General features: G+C 34.4%; 4 protein-coding genes across 4 annotated transcripts; 2 read left to right on the forward strand and 2 right to left on the reverse strand.

Moving 5' to 3' along the window:
• The first annotated feature begins 267 nt into the window (after positions 1-267).
• Positions 268-4873, forward strand: LOC140973743 (U-box domain-containing protein 44-like). Its single transcript, XM_073436775.1, has 5 exons — positions 268-424; positions 1067-2408; positions 2542-2842; positions 3153-3643; positions 3767-4873. The coding sequence occupies exons 2-5, from the start codon at positions 1206-1208 to the stop codon at positions 4763-4765; spliced, it is 2994 nt and encodes a 997-aa protein (XP_073292876.1). The 5' UTR covers positions 268-424; positions 1067-1205; the 3' UTR covers positions 4766-4873.
• Positions 4874-7653: 2780 nt separating this feature from the next.
• LOC140973745 (uncharacterized) lies at positions 7654-10374 on the forward strand. The gene is made up of 5 exons (XM_073436777.1): positions 7654-8061; positions 8906-9111; positions 9527-9625; positions 9777-9850; positions 9990-10374. The coding sequence occupies exons 1-5, from the start codon at positions 7782-7784 to the stop codon at positions 10213-10215; spliced, it is 885 nt and encodes a 294-aa protein (XP_073292878.1). The 5' UTR covers positions 7654-7781; the 3' UTR covers positions 10216-10374.
• LOC140973744 (pentatricopeptide repeat-containing protein At1g20230-like) lies at positions 10355-13031 on the reverse strand. Its single transcript, XM_073436776.1, has one exon. It carries the CDS (start codon positions 12830-12832, stop codon positions 10355-10357), a length of 2478 nt encoding a protein of 825 aa, XP_073292877.1. The 5' UTR covers positions 12833-13031.
• A 4183-nt stretch (positions 13032-17214) lies between these two features.
• LOC140973746 (dof zinc finger protein DOF4.6-like) lies at positions 17215-18972 on the reverse strand. The gene is made up of 2 exons (XM_073436778.1): positions 18798-18972; positions 17215-18219 (listed from the first exon to the last, which is right to left on the reverse strand). The coding sequence occupies exons 1-2, from the start codon at positions 18822-18824 to the stop codon at positions 17416-17418; spliced, it is 831 nt and encodes a 276-aa protein (XP_073292879.1). The 5' UTR covers positions 18825-18972; the 3' UTR covers positions 17215-17415.
• Between the last annotated feature and the right edge of the window lie 3650 nt (positions 18973-22622).

A 22622-nucleotide genomic window follows, 5' to 3' on the forward strand; every position in this document is an offset into this window, starting at 1 on the left:
TGTGAACCCATAAAATAATTCCAACAATGTGAAAAATTCAATAAAATAATATATATATATAGTAGGTCTCTTGTAAAACGATCTCACGAATCTTTATCTATAAGACGGGTCAACCCTACCTATCCGTGAGACCGTCTCACACAAGTTTTTGTCATATATATGGGAAAAAAAATAAAAATGGGACCACCCCGGGCGGAAGTCGTATTTGTCGACAAAGAAATCGCATTTCTTTAAACCCGTTGTTTACTCAAGCGTTGACTCCATGAACTAACTTATCAACGACCCACGTTTTCATTAAATTTCCAAAATGATACGTGGGGAAGCCACTCAAAGAGAATTCAATGCCTCAATTTTCTGAGGAAAGCTGAAAATCCGAGCTACAAGCATAGTTCAGAGACAAGAATCGAAATCATATATATTACAGGTAATTATCGATCGTTTATATATGTTCATATTTATTTGTATGAGCTTCAAAAATCAAAATATTCATGTACATAGCAAAATTTAATTTAGTGGGCGGAGTTAGAGTTGTGAAGCAAAATGATAAAACTTATTAAACTGCAAAGCTTGAAAATGGGCCGAAATCACGTTCCGGAGGCGGCGACCTCCCAAACTCCCCCTCTCCCTTCGATTCTTGAATTGATCATCTATTGTTTTCGCTCTATATATAGTACTTTGACAAAAAAAAATTTGACATATAAATACTAAATAACAGAGAACTGCGAGATTCAGATATATGTGTCGATTGCGGTGATGTAATACTTAACACAACATACTTCGGAATAAATACTTTAGCACACAAATACTTTATATAAAAATATGTTATGTAAATAAATTAAGACACAATACATGTAAACGGGTGCTTATAATTCTGTATATTTGTTTCTCTAGTTAACATGCGTGTGGGAGACATGCATATAATAATCTGTAAGCCCACCTAGCTCGACCGACCTTGAGCTTTGAGCTTTCTATTTTTTGAAGAAAGTTATTCTTCTCCTTTGTTGTATTTATATTCATAGTATTCATCTTGCGGTAATGTATCTGATGTGGGATTGAAAAAATACAGGGAAAATCGATATCAATATGGCACAGGTTCTCTAGCTAGTGTAGTTCATTATGGCAAATTGATATCATTATGAGACTGAGAGGTTAATGGATGATTGAGGAAATATATGGATTAGAGATTTAATAGATTGTATCTAAAAATGGAAAGAAATGACGGTGCAGCTGATATTCTTCTTGATATTGCTCAATCAACATATGGAGCAGTAGTTGCTGCAGGAAAAGTCCATATTCAGAAGGAGAATTTCAAGAAATACTCAATCTTCTTGGAGAAAACAGCAATTTTTCTACGGAAGTTGTCTGAGTTCAAAGTGCAAAATCTTGATTCCTTTGACAGTGCTATTGCGAATCTTAAACAAGAAATAAAGTTTGCAAAGCATCTTTCTGCGGAATGCAGCAAGCGGAATAAAATCTATCTCCTCCTAAGTTGTAGGAGGATTGCAAAGGAAATAGAGAAAAGTACTAACAATATTGGTCGAGTTATGAGCACATTCTGTTCAGGAACTTTGGAGGTCTCATCTAAAACAAATGATCAGATTTTGAATATGTGCAAAGATATGGAGAACACCCAGTATCAAGTACCTGCAATAGAGGAAGAAATCTTGCAGAAAATAGAAACCGGTATAGAAGAGCGGAATGTTGATAGTTCCTATGCAAGTGATTTGTTGAATGGTATCTGTGGGTATATCGGAATCTCAAACGAAAATGAGGAACTAAAGATAGTATTCGAAAATTTCAAGGATGAGATAGACAGCCTCGAATCGAGGGCAGAGGCTTTACGGATGGAACAGATCATTGTACTGCTAGGAAATGCTGATATAGTCATGACCCCTAAAGAAAAGAAGATAAAGTATTTTACAAAACGCGACTCGTTAGGGAGACAGCAATTGGAACCTCTCCAGTCGTTTTACTGTCCGATAACCGGTGATGTCATGATGGATCCTGTGGAGACTTTTTCTGGGCAGACGTTCGAGAGAGAAGCAATCGAGAAATGGTTGGAGGAAGGGAATCACTTCTGCCCGTTGACAAAAACTTCGTTGAGTAAATCATCCCTACGACCAAACAGAAGACTTCGAGAATCTATCGAAGAGTGGAGAAAGCGAAATATCATGATCAGCATAGCTTCTATGAAATCTGAAATCCAGTCAAGTGATGAGATGGAACAGCTGAATGCTCTCAAGAAACTGCACGGATATTGCATAACCAGTGAGCTGCACAGGGAATGGATCGTAATGGAGGACTATATACCAATTCTCGCCAGCCTTCTTTCTCTGAGAAGTAGTGAATTTAGAATGCATTCTTTGTCCATTCTTTACTCCCTTGCAAAGGACGGAGATGATAACAAGGTAGATGTCCTTATCTATAATTTGAATTATTTTCATTTATTTCAGTATTTGATCCTGAAAAACCAAAGTACATATTTTGGAATCAAATTGATATAATTAAAATTATAATGTCTAGTTGATATAATTTTATCAGGAGAGGATTGGTAACGTAAACCACTGCATCAAATACATAGTTCGTTCTCTTGCACGTAAGGTTGATGAAAGCATACTAGCATTGCAACTGCTTTTGGAACTGTCGAAAAGTAGATTTGTTAACCTAATTGGGAGTGAGCATGGTTGCATACTTCTCCTTGTCACTTTAGTAAGCGGTGATGATACTCGAGCTTTGGAACACGCTAAGAAGATTTTGGACAACCTAGCACACCTTGATCAGAATGTTATACAGATGGCAAGGGCGAAATATTTTGAACCTTTATTGCAGCGTCTCTGTGAAGGTATATGTTCAACATCATCTCGGTATCAATTGAACTTTACGAATTACCTACAGATGATAATCTGATACCCACAATACAAAATTGTGTGATTGGAATAATGGTAATATTTGGTTAGTTTTGACCGATTGATTTAGGGGGTCAATAATTATTTCAAAGCTTCTCTAGCAACTATCTCATAAACCGAAATCATTGAGATGAATTTGATGTCCCCTCAATGTTAAGAGTCGATTTAACTTTCTCATCACTGAATCTTTATATGTGACTGGTGGCTTCAAAAGCTGAATTTAATCTGGTTGACATGTCTGTACAGGACCTACAAGTATGCAAGTGATTATGGCCGAGACGTTGGCCGAGATTGAACTGACTGATCATAACAAGCTTTGTCTTTCTAGAGAGGGGGTGTTAAAGCCACTTCTTAATATGCTTCATAATAGTGATACAGACGTAAATAAAGCAGCCGTTAAAGCTCTACAGAACCTCTCAGGAGTGGCACAGAATGGGCTGCAACTAATTAAAGAAGGTGCTAAAGATCCATTATTTGAGCTTCTCTTTAATCACAACTTGCCGTTCCCTGACTTCCGTGAAAATGTCGCAAAAACGATCATGCACCTAGCCATTTCGACGACTACACAAAAAGCGTTTGAGGATCAGATTTCACTTTTGGAAAGCGAGGATGATGTTTTTAAATTGTTCTCTCTTATTTCATTAACTGAACCTGATATGCAACAAACACTCCTTCTCACGTTCCAAGCTTTGTGTAAGCCGTCTTCCGGTTCTGCTGTAAGGACTAACCTGAGACAGGTGACATCAGCTCTTTCCAATCTTCGTTTTCTTTCATTTCCACCTGAAATATAAGATATCTTGTTATATTTGAATCAAAGAGTCACCTAATGATACGTTTTTCTTGCCTTTTCCATTTGCTAGATCTGTGCTGTCAAAGTTCTGATCCAATTATGGGAATTTGAAGACCTTTCTCTGAGGGAAAACTCTGTAAAATTGTTCTATAATCTAATTCAAGATGGTGGCCATGCAACGTTCTCGGAGCATACAAACAAGAAATTCATTAGTACTTTGGTAACTATAATCAGAAGTCCCACTAATGAAGAAGAATTATCTGCTGCAGTGGGCATAATCTCTCGTCTCCCACACGATCCTCAGACATTTCAGAATCTTCTAGAACTTGGAGCTCTAAAAGCCATCATTGATTGCCTCACTTGCAGAAGCACTTACGCTCCAGATAAGAAAGGGATCATAGAAAACGCTACCGAATCCCTATGTCGTTTCACGGTTCCCTCGAATCTTGAAAGCCAAAAAAAAGTAGCAGAATCAGGAATCATCCCTGATCTGGTGTCACTACTTGAATCCGGAACTTCTTGTACGAAACAAAATGTTGCTATCACGCTGAAACAGTTGTCGGAAAACACAAGCAAGTTGACCTTCCGGAAGGAAAAAAGTCCTTTCTTCAGTTGTTGTTTTAAATCTCCAGAAACTACCTGTCCTTTACACGGTGGGATTTGTACCATCGAATCATCATTCTGCCTTTTGGAGGCTCGTGCTGTGAGACCCCTTCTGCTCGTAATGGATGAATCAGACACCCGCGCTCGTGAATCTGCCTTAGATGCGATTTTAACATTAGTAGTCGATGGTGAAAACCTGCAGAAAGGATCCAAGATTCTTGATGAAGCTGGCGTTGTACCTAAAATAATCAAGACTTTGGATTCGTCTAGCTCGGTTATGCAAGAAAAAGCACTCGGTGCATTACAGCGGATATTTAAACTCGTCGAATTCAGAACTAAGTATGGGAAATCTGCAGAGATGTTGCTAGTGGAAATCACTCAGAGGGGGAGTGGTAGCGCAAAATCTTTGGCTGCCAGAATACTGGTTCAGTTGGGTATATTGCATGAACAGTCAACTTTTTTCTGATGATGCATGTTTTTTTTTTCGTCTTATCATTGTGATAAATTTTTGTATTTGATCTTGGAGATGATGAATATAGTTATAGTAATGGTTTGGGATTTTTTTCAGTGAAAAGCGTAAAATCCAAGATTTTTATTTAATCGTGATAATATTTTGTAATTCAAGAGTACTAGGATTATTCGCAATCGTTAGGTATCTATCTCATTATTATATGTAAGATTTGCAAGATTATCTAAAGGTTTAATGGATAACTTTATCTGGTGCAATATTTTTGTTTGAACTCAAGATTTAAGATAATATCGTGTATATATTTTCGAACTGATGAGCAGAAAAAAATCTAAGATTTGAGATGATATTGACATACATGGATAAAGATCAAGCAAATGATAATGTGATCCCCTAGATTTCGAATTTCATGGGTATTTTTAGTGTATAATTTCGCATTATTCAATAGATGGGGATGTAGATTTCGAATATCATCCAAGATCATGGATAAAAGAATGATAATTATCTTAGATTTAACTTTGATTCAAAATTCAAACGCGAGGATGATACACAATCAGGATAGCAGCCAACCCCTATGAATAGGAGGGCCCTGTAACTCGAAATTCACACCTCAAATTCACTCAATATTTTCGAGTTTCTCTAGCCTCCCTAGGAAATTTTTCGAGACCTTGCTCTCGTGGTTCTGCCGAGTACCGAAGCGCTACTGCAGTCCAAAGCCAAGGAAGGAAATTTGAAATTTCGAGTGCAAGAAACCTCCACTCTTTTCACGTTTTCTTCAAGAATCAAAATAAGTTGGCTTGTTTTAAAAATTAAAAATTCGTTAGGCATGTTTCTTCGTTTTTTTGAAAATACGGTCGAGTACACCTTCTTCTCCTACTTCTTTTCTTGTATTGGTTGTCATACGGTTTTGGACACTGTGAGAAGTCGACTGGATATGGGTGGGAATCCCAACTATGACATGACCTTTACGCGGTGGAGATGTAACCGCATATGGCCTCGTCCCCTTATAAGAGTAAAAATTAGGGACTGATGTCAGTAAACCATAGAAAGTTGAGGAATCTCAATGTCTGATAAATGTTATGCATGTGATATGAATGATGTTATGCAAGTCATGTAATTTCGAAATTTTATGCATGTTGTTATATTGTGCTCGAGGAAGAGGAATCCGAACAATTTTGGGGCTGGTGATTCATGAGATTATTAGTAGCCATGTCTGTTTATTTCGAATTTTCGTATTTTCAATTCTTTGTAAGACGTTTCCGCATTATTTCAGTTGTAAAGACATTTGTATTTTTTTTTTGAGAAATTTATCAAATAAACTGGTTTCAGTTTATACTATGCTACGAGACTGGTTGTTTTTCGATTGTGTAATTGATGAACAACGCCGATGTTGACTAACTCCGGTTGCGGACCGTGACAAAAAATTTTCTGTTATTCGAGTTGTAACCATTGAAATAATACTATATTGACAAGAATCACATGTTCAAATATCAAAAGAGTATTCAAACACAATCAGTCCATTAATTATGTTAAAAATATATTTTGGAGCATAAATGATCATCCCACAGCTGGGCACTTCATTCTGCATCTATTCATCTGGTATACGTGGTACTTCATATTTTGTATTTGAAAATTTTAATTTGTTATTGTGATTTTTATAAGGTTTTTGAAAAATTAAAAAAAAATCTTGAAAAGTGTGAATAACTAAAAGTTGAATATAAAATATTTTTTCGTTTTTTAATTAAGTGTTTGAAAATATAACCATTTTAGAGGAATTTTATACATAGAAGCAAATAAGATAGAGTACGTAATGATATGGATGAAATATGAATTTTGATTATAAATCTTGTTTTTTCAATTTTTTTTGATTCAGTCCCGTGTCACAAAAAAATTAATTTGAACTATCTGAACTGATATGTGTTTTAATTCAGCTCTCTGAACTTAAAAATCCAAAAATTATATTACATACACTCAATTTAAGTTGATCGATACTCAATTTAAGTCACTTGAAACTTGGAATGCATACATTTATATCATATTTTCAACAATAGGTACTTTACTACCAAAATAATTGTTAACAAATATGTCATACCTAAAAATTATAATTATATACTCAATTTGATTCAGTTGATGCTTAAAATTTGTGTATTTGTGATATAATCTCAACTATATTTAACTATATTTATTGAAAGGATACTTGCTTTGAAATCTCCAACAGCATAGTTAAATGTGTGTTCAGTCCATGTCAGACCGAAACTCTCTGAAGTATCTGATTCACACAAAAAATGTTTCTACACTTAGTTGGCCCACAATTATTTTTTGGATGAAATTCGGTACAAAAAATTAAAAAATTTGGAATATATGTAGAACCAATTAGTTTAGATCGGGTATAAAATATAAAAATTTGAATATAAAATTGGAACAACTATATTAATATAAATATTTACTACACTTGTTTGTGTGTTCAAATATCATATATTAGTATCTGATCTGAAAGTGTTTATATTGAAACAATCAGATATTAGTACCACATATTTATACCAATTTTCATCTGAAAAGACACGTGTCATTAATATCAAAATTAGTTATACACGTTCGGGTGCTCAAAAATAATATATTAATGTCATATCTAAAATATTTACTACTCAAATACATTATATTAATACCAGATTTTCAAAGTTTTGTATCGAATTTTTCATCTGAAAAAACGTGTCATTAACATCAAAATTTGGTATACATATTTGAGTACTCAAAAATCATATATTAATGTTAAATCTGAAACATTTAATTTTGAAATATCAAATATATTCCAGATTTTCTATGTAATTCATCCGAAAAACACACGTGAGTTCGAGAATGCAATCGATATATTCCCCTTTTTGAGTCATGTTGTTTTCCCTAAATTACTCGCGTTTCTAACAACAAATTCGAATCGCGTTTTTCTGAGTTAATTAATATCCAGAACCACGTCGGTCTCCGGCGCAGCTAAAAAAGCCGGCTCCAGTGTCAACTAATAATGTACTTTACGAAGCCGTTTTGGAGCGACAGCCTGACCTCGGAGTCGGAAGCCGAGCCCCAATCGCCGGTACTTGAGCTCGTGAAATCGCTGGACAAGCAGAGACTGTATAGAGAGGTGACGCTCGCGCTCCGAACCGGGATACGGGAAGCGCGCGCGGAGTTTTCTTTCCTTCGAGTTCGCGGACTCCGTAGCATTCTCAAGTTCCTCCGATCCGTCGCCGAGTCGGATAATATGATAGATCTGTTTCGTCACTCGCAATCCATTCCTGAACTCCAGGGTAATTTTCATTAATTTGCTCTATGTGCTTTTCTAGAAGTTTTTAATAACTTGTTATCATGTGGCAGCAATTCAAATATGAGATTAATGTATTTGACTGGTTTATGTGTTAATCATATTAACAAGCCTAATAGATGGAGTTCAATGGTGGCGAATTTCATCTGTGATTGCTAATTTACTTTTAAGTGCAGGTGTGATTGTGAACCATACGATTTAATGAATCTTCTGGCTACGTTTCAATTTCGTATGGAACTTGATTCTGTGTTTGAGCTTGATTTGATTGGCAATGAATTAAACTCAAACATGGTAGCTTGAGTTGCTTTACATTTCTGCTGTTCTTCATCATCTATACAATAGGCAGTGAACCCAGATCTTAGGAGATATAATCATTAATCTCGAGTAATTTTATTCCATTTCAGCCCTATAATTGATGGAGCTAAATATTGGATCCTCGACTGCCTCTGATGCCGGTGTTCCCTATATTGCATAAGAATATATGTTCTTTAAATTTTGGACCGACTTTGTGTGTATATCATCTTGAAGAAATATGCAGTATAGTGAACGAATGAACTTTAGAGATATTTATTTAATGTATTAGCTTCTTATTTTTTATGTAAGTCATATTTAAAAAGAATACTCCACTTATTTTAATAGAAAAAAAAACGCTTGGATATTTATTTTACTTGAATTTGCTTTCATGGATTCAAAAGGTGATGTTTCTCTTGTAGAACCGCATTATTTGGATCGGCAATGTGTCATGATGTTGTTCTCCAATGATGACACTGGGAGTAATTTTGATGTAAGTAACTAGAATTTGTATGTGACTAGTATCGTGCATGTTACAGTGGTTCCTGTTTTGTTTCAACATTCTCTTAAAGAGATGGAAGACCAGACAGTGACATGTTTGGATCACATATTTACTGTTGAACCCATGAATATAACCAGTCCTTCGACTGATGCTGAAGTGGCTCTTGCACTGCGAGTTCTTGAAGGATGCTGTCTTCTTCATGGAGAGAGTGCAATCTCGGCTCATCAACACAAGGTGATAGTGGTATGTGTATACAAGATACTTTTTTTTGGTCTGGTTATTGTCCAATGATACTTAGAATGCTGAAAAACGTCTGTTCTAACTTTTTAGTTCTTAGCACATCTTTTTTGAAAATTAAGAAGTGAACACATCTAAGACTTTATCTTCTATATTGTGTTTGGTTCCTCAATATTTTTGAAAAGTTCAATAAAAATGTGAATTGTATTTACTAATACTTGCCTTCGTAGAGACGGAAAAATCTGAGATTAGATTTGGAGAAAGCCGCATCTTTTTACAACTTATAATTCAATACCATTATTTACATTTTTATGTATCATTTTAGTTATTTTGGTGTTTTACACAAACTTGATCTTTTTGGGCTCACCAGATTTTACTTTTTTTTTTTTTTTTTTTTTTTTTTTTTTTTTTTTTTNATCAGGTTTTGAAGAATATATGGTCAACTCGTGGAGTACTTGAGCATGGTGCATGCCTGGATGCTTTCATAACAATTATGCTAGATTCTTCTTCCAATCAAATGGTAGGCCTCATTCATTATGTCACTGCAAAAATAGTTGGAAAGTCTGTTTCATAAATAATTTCATTTGTATCCTTTCACCCATGCTAAGTTATTTTCGTCATGGACATTTGAAGGCTTCATCATTGATATTTATCGCTTGATTACATGCTAGGACTTTGAGGAATGCGACATCATTGAGGAAGTGGCTATGCTTATTAGAGATAAACAAGTGGATGAAAATCTAAGGTATCCTTGTTCCATGATATATCTTCAAAATCTTGCACACTCCATGTTGGCTTCTGCAATCTGAATTCCATTATGTTTGTATTCTTGCACGCACCCCTCCATCTTTCTCACTCGTCTGATGGTATGGTTATGCAATCAGGCTGAAATGTGGGGAGTTTCTGTTGCTAATCATTGGACATCTAAATGGAAGAAAAACACCTCCCGTGGTCACAATACACGAGGACATAAGGCGTTTCCTGGGGGAAAAATCTGCCTCCTTAATATGGGCAGCAAGTCAATTTGGATCGACCCAGAATCCAGAGGAAAGATTGACAACTTTGTATATTCAAGCCAGAAGGGTGCTTGACTCAGTTGATATTTACTGAATGCAAACTCAAGAACGGAGCTGTTCGAAATTTAGAATTTATTCAACTCTCATGAGCATGTTGATGTCACCCACATCGTGAGTGGTTATTTGTTGTAATAGTACATTTGTACAGAATATTTGCAGCATTGAACCATATGCTAGACATGTTTCAATTTCATCTGTGCTGTTAAATTATCCAAAACATCATAAATCTCTTTTGATCTTTTGTGAGTTAAGTCAAATGCCATAAACACATGAGTTTCATCTTTATCCTCAATCCAACTGCACCCTGGATTTTTTTGCAGTTGTTCATCCTTCATATGTTTTCTTATCGTTTTAAGTCGATGCCATCTAGCAGTAGAAGCATATAGATTTGCAAGCATCACATAGTTTGCTGAATTGTTTGGTTCCAACTCGAAAAGCTTATATGCTGCCATTTCGCCTAGATCCACATCCCCATGAATAACACAACTGTTTAGCAAAGCAGCCCAAAGCACCGTATCCGGATTCATAGGCATACTCTCGATCACTTTGCAAGCTTGTTTGAGTTCGCCAGCACGACTTAGAAGGTCAACCATACATGTATAGTGTTTTAAGGTTGGTTTTACACCATAGTTCCCCATCAAATCAAAGAACTCTACTCCTGTATCCACTGCTCCTGCGTGAACACATGACGAAAGAACAGCTAGGAAAGTCACATTGTCTGGTGTACAACCATCCATCAGCATGTCACGGAAGAAAGCAATCCCATCCTCTCCATATCCGTGCATCGCATATGCATTTAGCATCGCATTTTGGGTAACCAAATTATAGCTTCTTCCATTAGTCCTTGAATGAACTAGTTTTGCACGGTTGATCGTACCACACTTGGCATACATATCTATTAGAGCTGCTACAATATAAGCATCTGATTCAAATCCACATGTGATGGCATAAGCATGAATTTGCTTGCCACGTTCGATCGTGGCTAACCTTGAGCATGCAGGTAAAACTATACCGACAGTATATATATCAGGTTTCACTTTTGAAGCCTGCATCTCAGAGACCAACTGCAGAGCCAACTCATGGTGATCATTCTCCACATATCCTGCAATTATTCCGTTCCATGTATATACATTAGGCTCAAATCCATCGGCTCTCATCTGCTGCAAACAGTATTGCATATTTTCCATCTGGTTGCATCGAGAATAACCAGAAATTAAAGCATTCCATATCACTATATCTTTTTCCTGTACTCCCTGTAAGGCTATTTCTGCAGATTCCAGTTCCTGGCATCTGCAGTACATGTCTACTAATGCTCCACTCACGAACAGATTTGACTCGAGGCCTTTGATGATGCAATATGAATGAATTCCCTCACCTAATAGCAGAGATTCCGAGTCAGCGCAAGCACCAAGAGCACTCCCCAAGGTAAATGAGTCTGGTTCAACTTCTCCCTTTTGAATTAATTCTGTGAACATTCTCAAAGCCTCTGTGAATCTGAAATTATCTGCGAACCCCGAAATCATTGTATTCCAAGTAATCAAATCCTTCCTTACACCTTCACCCTCCATTCGATCAAATAACTCTTTTGCCTTTAGAATCATCCCGTTATCACAATACCCTGCTATCATAGTATTATAAGATACCTCATCTCTCACCGAAAACTTCAAAAAGATCTTGTAAGCACTTTCCATATCACCAATCCTCCTGTAAAGATCAACTAATCCATTAACAACATAAGGACTAGACATAAATCCATGTCTTGTTATGTATCCATAGATTTCTTTCCCCAATCTCAATTTTTTCAATCTTGCGCTGGCTGGAAGAACGCTTGCTAATATACGTGCATTCGGATGACATCCTGAAGCTCTCATTTTGTACAACAAATCAAGTGCTTGCTGGTCGTATCCGTTCTGAGCAAACCCACTGATCAAAGCGCTCCAAGAAACAAGGTTTGGAGTTGAGTTACTCTGCTTCGACATCACCTCCAAAAATTCCATTGCTTCAAACACCATCCCATTAGCAGCACAGGCTGTAACCATTGAATTCCAGGAAACACAATCCCTTGTCGACATTTTACTCAAAATCCTCTTGGCATCTTCCAAACTCCCACATTTTCCATACATATCAATCAATGAATTCTCCACGTAATTATGAGAAGACACTCCAATTTTCAACACCATCCCGTGTAACTGTCTCCCCAATTCAAACCCTCCATATCCCCCACATATCTTCGACACCACTGGGAAGACGAAAAATTCCAACTCAACATCCTCGAACAGCAACTCCTCAAAATAAATAAAAGCTTCGTGAAAAAGCCAATTATCTAAACACAGGTTAAGGATCGCTGTGTATGTGTACAAGTTCCTGTCAGGCATTTTGTCGAACACTCGAACAACATCCTCGAGACTACCACATTTACCATACATTTGCATCAATTTAGTCCCGACAAACTCTCGCATGTGGAACCCATTTTTGAGCAAGTGAGCGTGAACCTGTTTTCCATATCTTATGGAGCTGCAGGAATCGAGTACGGTAGCATACGCAGTGGAATTTATATCTCCATCGAGCTTGCATCTTATCGGGTTTTGCAAAGAAATTCCGTTGACGGGCTTGCTCCATACAAATGGCGGCGGTTGGGAAATCAAATTCATATGGATATATTCTTTAATACGAAAATTAATTGAATTGGAGTCCTCGGAAGTTGAAGCTTGAACTAAAAACTTACCAATTCATATATGGCTGCAACACCACTTATCTGCATCCATACGACAATGCAACAATAATAAAATACGAACATAAATCAGATGGAGGAGGGGGATCCTAGCTCAAACGATTAGGTTGCTTCTAGATTTGATCAATTATTTATTTTGTTTAGAAAAATAAAATCATAAATTTCAAATCTTATATTTCTATATAATATTTCATGTTAGTTAATATAAATTTCAAGTTCATCTAATAATAGTATTATTAGAAATAAATTTTAAATTGTGTTATTAATGAATGTGTAAATAAATAATGTGTGAATTTAAGATTCGATTAATTTTTTCACTACTAACAATAAAACTATAATAGAAATTTATGGATTTCAAATCATTCTCCACAAACACAACCTTATAATTATATTCAAAAGCTTCTTAAAATTATGTCAATTTACGATTTATTTAGTTGTTTGTATCGATGTTGATTCGATCGTTGTAGTAAGGCACTGTTTGTGTGAGGCCCGGGGCCGAAGAGGGCGAAGGGTGATCGTCGGTGCCGTGAGGTTGCACAGACAATGAGCGGCTCCTTGCAGGCTTCTAAGCGAAGAGAACATGAATGAACCGATCTTACACAGGAAGGAGAAGGATTCCAAAACTGTTCAGGTATGAGACTGTGCAGTTGAGGAGTTCTTAAAAGATTTGATAGGCACTACTCATATCAAGAATGTGTATCTTCTTTTTCGGTAGCTTATCAAATAAGAACTCCAAAGTTAAGCGTGCTTGACTTGAGACAATTCTGGGATGGGTGACCCCCTAAGAAGTTTTCTGAGGTGCGTGTGAGTGAGGACAAAAACACACTGAAAAGAGTAAGGCTCGTTTTAGTACAATGAGTACAGTCATCGAATTTGGGACGTTATAATTTGACTTCACGTCAATGATCAATGTTTGCCAAGTATATTTTCAAGTGGGGTATTCCACCATGGAATCCCACGTGCTTGGTCAAACATGGGTCGTTGGATCTTGCATGAGGTCAGTACCTTTATGTTAGCTCTAATTTTCTCGATATTTGATCATATCGACTCGATTAAAACGCTTGGTTTATGATACCAATTTTTTCCAAATATCAATAGCCTACTTGAATGTCCTCAAGTGCAAAGCTGAAACAAATCAATTTTCGTTCTAATTGTTATGCTGAAATTTTTTTTAGACCCAAACAAACATGAAACAACTGTGATGAGTAGTAGTAGACCACCGAAGGACGCTAGCGTTCGAGACCAATTTTGCAAATATATGATGTTTAAGTATGGGAGCTGGTAAACATTTTCGCATAAAAGAAATTATTTTTTTTATAAAATTATTGTGGTGGGTAGTGGGCCGATTCATAAGAGGATTTAGTGACTTGGAGAGGATCATTTTTCAGCACGCCTGTCGGGGAGGAGAATGTTTGTCCGCCCCACCTTTTCTAATTAAATATAAAAATGTTATTATTAAAATGCTGAAATTTGCTATTGCCAAGTCAAAACTATCAAGTCAAGATAGGTTTTGGTACACAATATATGTATATGTGTGTGTATATATATATATATATATATTGCGTATTTTGTGAGACGATCTCGCGAATCTATATCTGTGAGACAGGTTAACCCTACCGATATTCACAATAAAAAGTAATACTCTTAGCATNGTGAGTGGCATGAACTTTCTTTGAAAATTTTATAGCCACTTCAATCATAATTTGCATTTCTTGGAAAATTAACCGTCAGCATTGGACTAATTACTTGACCTTAACATGAATCACCGAACTTGTTTGTGCAATATGTTTTGAAGAACTCGGAGTTACTATCCTTTCTTGTATGCAACAAACACATTCTCTTTTTCTCTTATCTTTTTCTCTTAGGGCGCCATGGAAATATATTCTTGATTATAGCGCTAGCATTTTATGTATTTTGAAAAAGCATTATACATATTTATAAACAAAAATACTAATATGATTCGATTCATATACACATATATATGTGTGTGAGTAATTTTCTTGTGAGACGATATCACGGATCTATATCCGTGAGACATTTCGACCATGTTCATATATGCATTGAAAAATAATTTTTTGACATAAAAAGTAACATTTTTCATTGGTTTGAGATCCGTCTCATAAAATTGACATGTGAGACGATCTCACATGAATTTTTACGTAATATATAAANAGAACTTTTTCTCCGGTTCAAGAAATCTTTGGCACATTCAACTTCTATTAGTACAAAATATGAAAATTATTATTGGATGATAAAAATAATAATAATTCCTTGAAAAACATGTCAATATATATATATATGTGTGTGTGTGTGTGTGTGTGTTTAAATTGAATCAGAAATAGAGTTTTGTCCATAAACCATTTATAAAATGTTTATATTATTGAGAATACATGCAAATAGTTATTTCATGCATTGTTTTCATAAATGGATCAGTCGGTTTGACCGGAAATCGGGACCGGACATCGCCCAAAACCCTTTTTCTTTGTCAAACCGGTATTGAACCGGTTAGACCGATTCACAATTTTTTTTATTTTTTTAGTTTAAAATTTTAAATTTAATTTTGGTATATATTATTTAGATTTTGAACTTTGTTAAATATATTATTTTAGTAGTAATAGAACTTAAATGATTGTTTAAACTTCGGAAATTATATATTTTATTATTTATATAGTATTTACTATCTTTAAAATTTAAAATATATAATTTACTATATTATATTATTATTTTAATTTATATGATATAACATTGTTTCGATCCGACCGTTCTCTATTGAACCGATCCGACTGATTAAACCGCTATTTTAGCATAGATCGGTTTTATAACCGGTTCGGTTTTAAAACATTGATTCCATGTATTATATAATACTCATCATGAATCAAAAAATTGATCTTGAGAAAATTACAACCCTTCAATTTGTCAACCATTTAGTGCTTTTCAATTCATCACATTTAGTGCCTTTTCAAGTCGTCCCTATTAGTGCTCAATCCATGTCACGTGCTATGTATTCGATTCATACATATATAGTTCCTCTATTATATGCCAACAAAAATAATAAATATTACTATTTGGAGAAAAAGAAACAAACATACAAGGGAGAAGGTATATATTCTAACTTATTTACACCTGATCATTCATTTTTTAATTTACAGTATATATATGTTCTGTAAAATAAGATATATTGCCTAATTAATGATTAAAATAATCCCATAATTCTTGGCAATATATATACACACACATTCACATGTGATTGTGTCCAATGAAATAAGTAAACCATATAGCAAATGATTTTATTTTCAATATAGATCTTAATTCGGTTATCTTTGAATTAAAGAATTTGGGTTCGAGAGAATATTCCGATGAAGGATTTGAAATGTATCGATTTAAAATTCATCACAATGACTAAAAAATTACCAGTTGAAGTTGGAAATCCTTAGTTTCAAATTCATCCATCTAAATACAATCTAAGTTCAGATAATACTAAGTGTATGATAATTATATCGATTATTTATTTATAAAAACAAAAAAGAGAGCACTTTCCACATAAAAAGGAAACATCGCTTGACCGTAGAATTCTTTAATTTCACTAAGCTACAATCTTCGTCAAGTGCTCTACCATGTGATCCATGTAAAGTTATGAAACAATGATCCAAAAATGGTTATTAATTCGTATTTATTTCGATAAATATATCCTTCTTTAAGCCGCATAATGTACGTGCTTTAATGGTTGGAAATTGAAGAATCTTATTTTTAAACATAAATTAAATATGTTGGTTGATAATTAATACATTAGCTCACTAGTGGCTACGCATAAAAGAGCCATAATACAATCAACCTACATTATAATTAATCAGTCTATTTTAATAGTCTTTGTTTCATTCCCAATGGGAAGATCACAAAACATATTAGTCTTGGTAATATAATAAATATTCATCAATCCCACTAAAAATCACTTTATTGTAACTCCAATAAATTAAACCTAGCAGTCCTAGCCTTTAATATTTTTCTTTCAAAATATCTTTATTGAACTACTAAAAAGTGATTTAAGACATATATAATCATCATCATTACAAGGAAAAAAAAAAGAGAATAAATGCACTAATGCATTGGCAAAGTTTGAGCAATGCAAAAAAAGGTTCAATTTTTGGCTTCCAATTTAATGACAAAAAATATGTATATATATGTGTGTGTGTGTACCTTGCATTTTGACATGATATGCATATATGAAAGCGAGTGGCGAATTTGATAATTAAATAAGGAATAAAATTGCACATATGTAAAGCCTAACTGTTAGTAGTTCTGAGATCATACTGTCAAGGCCAAACTAAAAGAAATGAAATCACTCGCAAATTCCAAGAGAAAAAAAAGAAAGAAAGAAAGGAGAAGATCAAAATAAACAAACGAAAAAGAAACACAATGCACAAAATAAAGCACCCAAATTAAAGTTTAAATGTTTCCCATGATCAAATTCTCTTTTTTATAAGATTATACTATGTAGATTTTTTTTTACCAAGAACCCTCCGGAAGCATTCCAGTCCAGTATCCATTTGATTCTGCTGGCCCTCTATCTTGCTCAAACTGCTCGTTTGTCGAAACAGGCTTCAATTCTTCAAAAGGGAACAAAATCCTTGATGAGTTTGTGTGATCTTGCAGATTCCCGTATCCATTTTGATTATGATCGACTCCATGATCTAATGAAAAGCTCAAGCTTGATTTGAATCCATGCACGGGAAAATTGTTACCAGATGAAAAAACCGAGTTAGAATTATCAGAAACTGGTGGGATATTTGTCATGAAAGAACTCAGTGACCCCCTTGAACTGATCCCCGTCTTGAGAAGCTCCATGACTGGAAAATAAGAAGGATTCGAAGAAGTGTTGTTAGGGTTTTGAGATTCGAGATTTTTTGTGTCACTTCCGAATGGAAAAGGAATGAATTCAGGAAATCCATTATAGTGGGATGGATTATAAGCTAAATTCAGGTCCTGCCCTTCATGGATCTTGGAATTCTGAGGTGAAAAATCTGGTGGGCTCGGGACCACTAATTTCTTGGAAGAATTTACGGATGGAAGCACAGTAGAAGATCTTTTGTTTTTTCTTGATCCTCCACCAACTGGAACATTTCTCAAGGTTCCACCTTCAGTCCAGTACCTTCTACAAGTCTTGCAAAAGTATCTTGGCTGAGAGAGACTGTAGTTGTTGTAATAACAGAACTTTGTGTTTGTAGAACTGCATCTAGGGCAGTTTATTGCTTGTTCCTTTTGAGGCCTCGGCTTCTTCTGATCAACTTGTGGTTTCACAACTCCAATTCCCTTGAAATACGTAAAGATTTGGCAAAGAAAAGGAAAAAGGGTGTCAAGAAAACAACCTATCAGTGCATGATATATTGGTCAAAAAATAAAAAAATCAATGAATCTTTTGTATACCAAAAAAAAAAAACTAAGAATAATTAACCCTAATAAAGCAAGCAAAGGTTAAACATCACGAAACAAACAAAAGAAACAAGAATTAACTACCTTTTCTTCTTCTGATCGAATCTTTTTCAGATGATATATGGAGAGGAAAAAAGGGAGAAAGAGAAGGGAAAAAGGTAAAAGATCAGAAATTTAATTGAGGGAGCTTGCTAGCTAAGCACTACTTTCCATACAGATGAAAACGCAAAGATAAAAATTCAAGCAAAAGATGATTGATTATGCATAAGTGGGGCTTGTTAGATCAAATTATCTCATCTTCTGGTAAAGCTAACAATGGACTTTTAAATAAAAATGGCCATCAAGAAAGCAACAAGAAACCAAAAAATTTCAAATCCCAAGTACCCTAGAAAGAAGAAAAAAAGTCGTAATGATATCGTAGAAGAAAGGAAAACTAAAGATGTTTTTGTTCGCTTTACCTGTGGCCACTGAGCATTAGTATCCATAGCACTAGAGGATGAAGAAAAAAAGGGGGAGAAAGAGAGCAACTTTTGAGAGAGAAAGAAAGGTTTAAAGCAAGAAAGGTACTTGGAGGGTTTGTGTTGGCGGTAGCTTATGCTATATTGTGTGTCCGAAGGTAGTGCGAAATGAAGGATCAGTTTTGTCCACTTGCTAATACTTTACTCCATATATAAAGAGACACAAACATCGATTCACAACACACTATATGCACACATAAACATACACACACTCACATTCACATGAACATATACGTACGTACACATGATAATAAATATATATATATATATATATGAGAAATCGTATTTTTGGTTTTATATGTTTGTCTTTTGCAATTTTGATAATTTATAATGTCAAAGTTCAGTCTCAGTCTTCATTTTTTTTTACTACATGACGTTAATATAGAACCAATACGGCGCTGACATGTGTATATCAGCACTTCATATGATAAATGACTAAAATTATCAAAAATAGAAAAATGTTAGACTAAGAATATGATAAGGAAAAATCTAAGGTTTTTTTTTATTTGTAAGTTTAAATTTTCGAAAAATTATATATGACATATAATGGTCCTTTAAAAATTACTTTTGCAATCATGTATTTGACGTTTATCTTCATATGATATTTAATTCATTTAACGTTTAGGAAGTGAAAAAATTAGAGCATATAAAGTAGATAAGTGTCAAAATAGAAACAGGAGATATGCGTGAAAGAAAATCCCTTTCTAAATTTAGCAATTTTGTAAAAAAAAAGAAAAAGTGCTGTGTTGACATTAATTAAGTATGCACTTATATACTAGTTAATTAATTATACGCTTGTGAAAATTGTAATTTTTGTGATAAGAAGTATATATTTTAGCTAAACTTCATCGGAAATTGGCCTGAATCAGGTTAATATCTACCGATTAGTCCATTAACAAAAGTTTGTATAACCAATTTANCAGTCCGTAAAAATATTATTTTTTATGCCAAAAGTATTACTTTTCTTTTTAAATATGGACCGAGTCAACCTGTTTCACAAATATAAATCGGTGAGATCATCTCACAAAAACTATATTCATCAATTTAATCATTGAACCAATAGTTGATGTATCAAATTACTTTTTATTGTTGTAGATAATTAATTACATTCTCATACCGATACATTGAGATTTTTATTAATTTGCTTTATAAATTTTTGTATTATATGGGAAAAGTTTTTTAACTCATTTAATTTATATTTTGATGAAACCTGAATTTTATCTCGGGTTCTGTCTGGAGAGCGGATCTTCAAATATTCGCAGCTGAGTGGATCGGGTCAGTGCTCTGGGTTTTGCACAGACAAGAGGAGGGTTAGGGGCGTCGGAGAGTTTTCCGGTGTGACCTCTCCGATATTTAAGTCAATCCGAAGAGCAAACTTAAGAGTGAGATATAGTGATGTCAAATGAGCAATAGAATGTGAATAAATAAAATCGTAGGCCAATACCCGAAATTTATAGAGACAAAAGAGGTTAGTTAACTTATAAGAGTAGAATTTTTGTTAAGATAGAACTCTACCTGAAATAAAAGACATCATGCGGTAATACTCAATGACCACAACAACTAGAACTCTTGATGGAAGCTACTCTTGTCTTATCTCGATGAGAATTGATCGAATCACGTATTTATCGGAGTTCCTCCTTTATCGATGAAAATATCTCCGTATCCTTTAACTGTGTTAGAACTCGGACTTCCCAGCCACATTAGAAGGTTCAAATCCCTATAGTGAACAATCTGTGGGCTCGAACTTGTCAGAATTTTCATGTGTCTGGCCCTTCGATATGTTCTTCAGCTCGGCCTTCTTTTAAAATATGCTATGAGCTCGGTCTTTTCCAACCCTGGTTAATAAAGAGGTTTGGCCTTTAACAAGCTATGCTAATTTTTGAGATGAGTTTAGACCCATTCAAATATGACAATTTTTGTGGCATCATATTCTATGAGAAAGGGTTTATCCATTCAATAGGACAATAATAGTGCATGTCACAGTTATGTAATTCACCGTAACCGATTTCCCAAATCCTTAAAATAATAAATATAAAAATAAAAAAGCTAATTATTCTGTGAAAATATTCTTCACGCAAACCCTAATAAATTAACCGCCAAACATTTTTAACGGCGACTGGAGGTCAGAAACCGAGGCGCCACGTGGCACAGGGTAACGGGACTCCTAGGATATGGGCCCCCTTTGAGGCTAACCGGAGACCGAAACGTCACATGATGGGTCCCACATCAAGGAGCTAATCTAGACCGTCAATTCGGATGGAGAATCTCCACAGATGATTGGACGGTGTCAGACTTGTGTCACCAATATGCGTCACACTCGAGCGGAGCCGTAGTTCAATTCTTGAACGAAAGATCGATTTTATTATATGAATTAAAAAATTATCATAATTCATTTAATTTATTATTTTTTTAATCATTATGCAGTAAAATAATAAGAAATATTTATCGATATATCTTGTGAGAAAAACTTTTTCAAAAATTTATTTATGCAATAGAAAGAAAATACAATCTACTCATATCTTTGTCGAATACGCACCAATTACTATATATATATTTATAGACAAAAACTTGTGTGAGATGGTCTCACGGGTCGTATTTTGTGAGACAGATCTCTTATTTGGGTCATCCATGAAAAAATATTACATTTTATACTAAGAGTATTCTCTTATTTGAGTTATCCATGAAAAAGTATTATTTCTTATGCTAAGAATATTACTTTTTATTGTGAATATCGTTAGGGTTGACCCGTCTCACAGATAAAGATTCGTGAGACCGTCTCACAAGAGACCACCTACTCATATTTATATTAGTAATAACTTCTGTATCAAATAACTTTTCGATATGTTGATGAAGTTTTTTACATAATTCCAAAAATATTCTTTCAATTCCAAAAAACTAATCCTCATATCTCATATTTCTCTTTCCATTTTATATCCTCTCGCACTATTTCAATTTTAAAAAATTAATAACTTTTATTTTTTTACGAATAAATTTATCGCGTATGTCAAAAATCGCTAGACAAAGAATAAACGGGTCAATCCCATTTTCAACACGCTTCAAAGATAACTAAACGGGGCAGCGTAAGGAATATGGAGCCGTATCATTAGACTAATTGCACAAATTAGACAATATCAAATGTAAGATTGTGACCTTGTCCACCACACATAGAACAAAAACACATCACCTCCCTTTCAAATTTCCCAAAACAAAACTCATATTTTTTCCCTTTTTCACACAAAAGGATAAAAAAGAGTAGACATACATTTTTTTACATAACAACTCATTTTACACTTTTTACTTCAAGGACAAAAGAATTTTCCATTAGTACTACTAATTGGTCAAGTGGGTCCTTTAATTACAACATAAATCTTGATTAACTTAAAATAATCACTATAATTTAAATTTCAAACATAATACAATAAAAAAAAGAGAGATATTCGCCCAATCGACTCTTAGTTTATAATAGTGCACCGACGCACGTGTTGGGTGCTTGTATAATATATTTTATAATTCATTTAGTTTATAATTAAATGAGGATCAAAATATAATTATAAGAAATAGTGAGAGACTACCATGCAATTTGGATATATAAATTAAAAAATAAATATAAAAAAATGACCCAGTAAGAAATGAACATATAACTTAATGTCTAAAAATCAAAAACTCTATTCGGTGAGCTATATGTAACTTGCATTAAAATTTTAACATTTTATTAATATATATAATTATTAAAACAAACCATAACACCAAAAAATTAGTTACTCT

This window comes from Primulina huaijiensis, chromosome 3 (assembly GCF_012295235.1).
Source record: "Primulina huaijiensis isolate GDHJ02 chromosome 3, ASM1229523v2, whole genome shotgun sequence".
Classification (NCBI taxonomy): domain Eukaryota; kingdom Viridiplantae; phylum Streptophyta; class Magnoliopsida; order Lamiales; family Gesneriaceae; genus Primulina; species Primulina huaijiensis.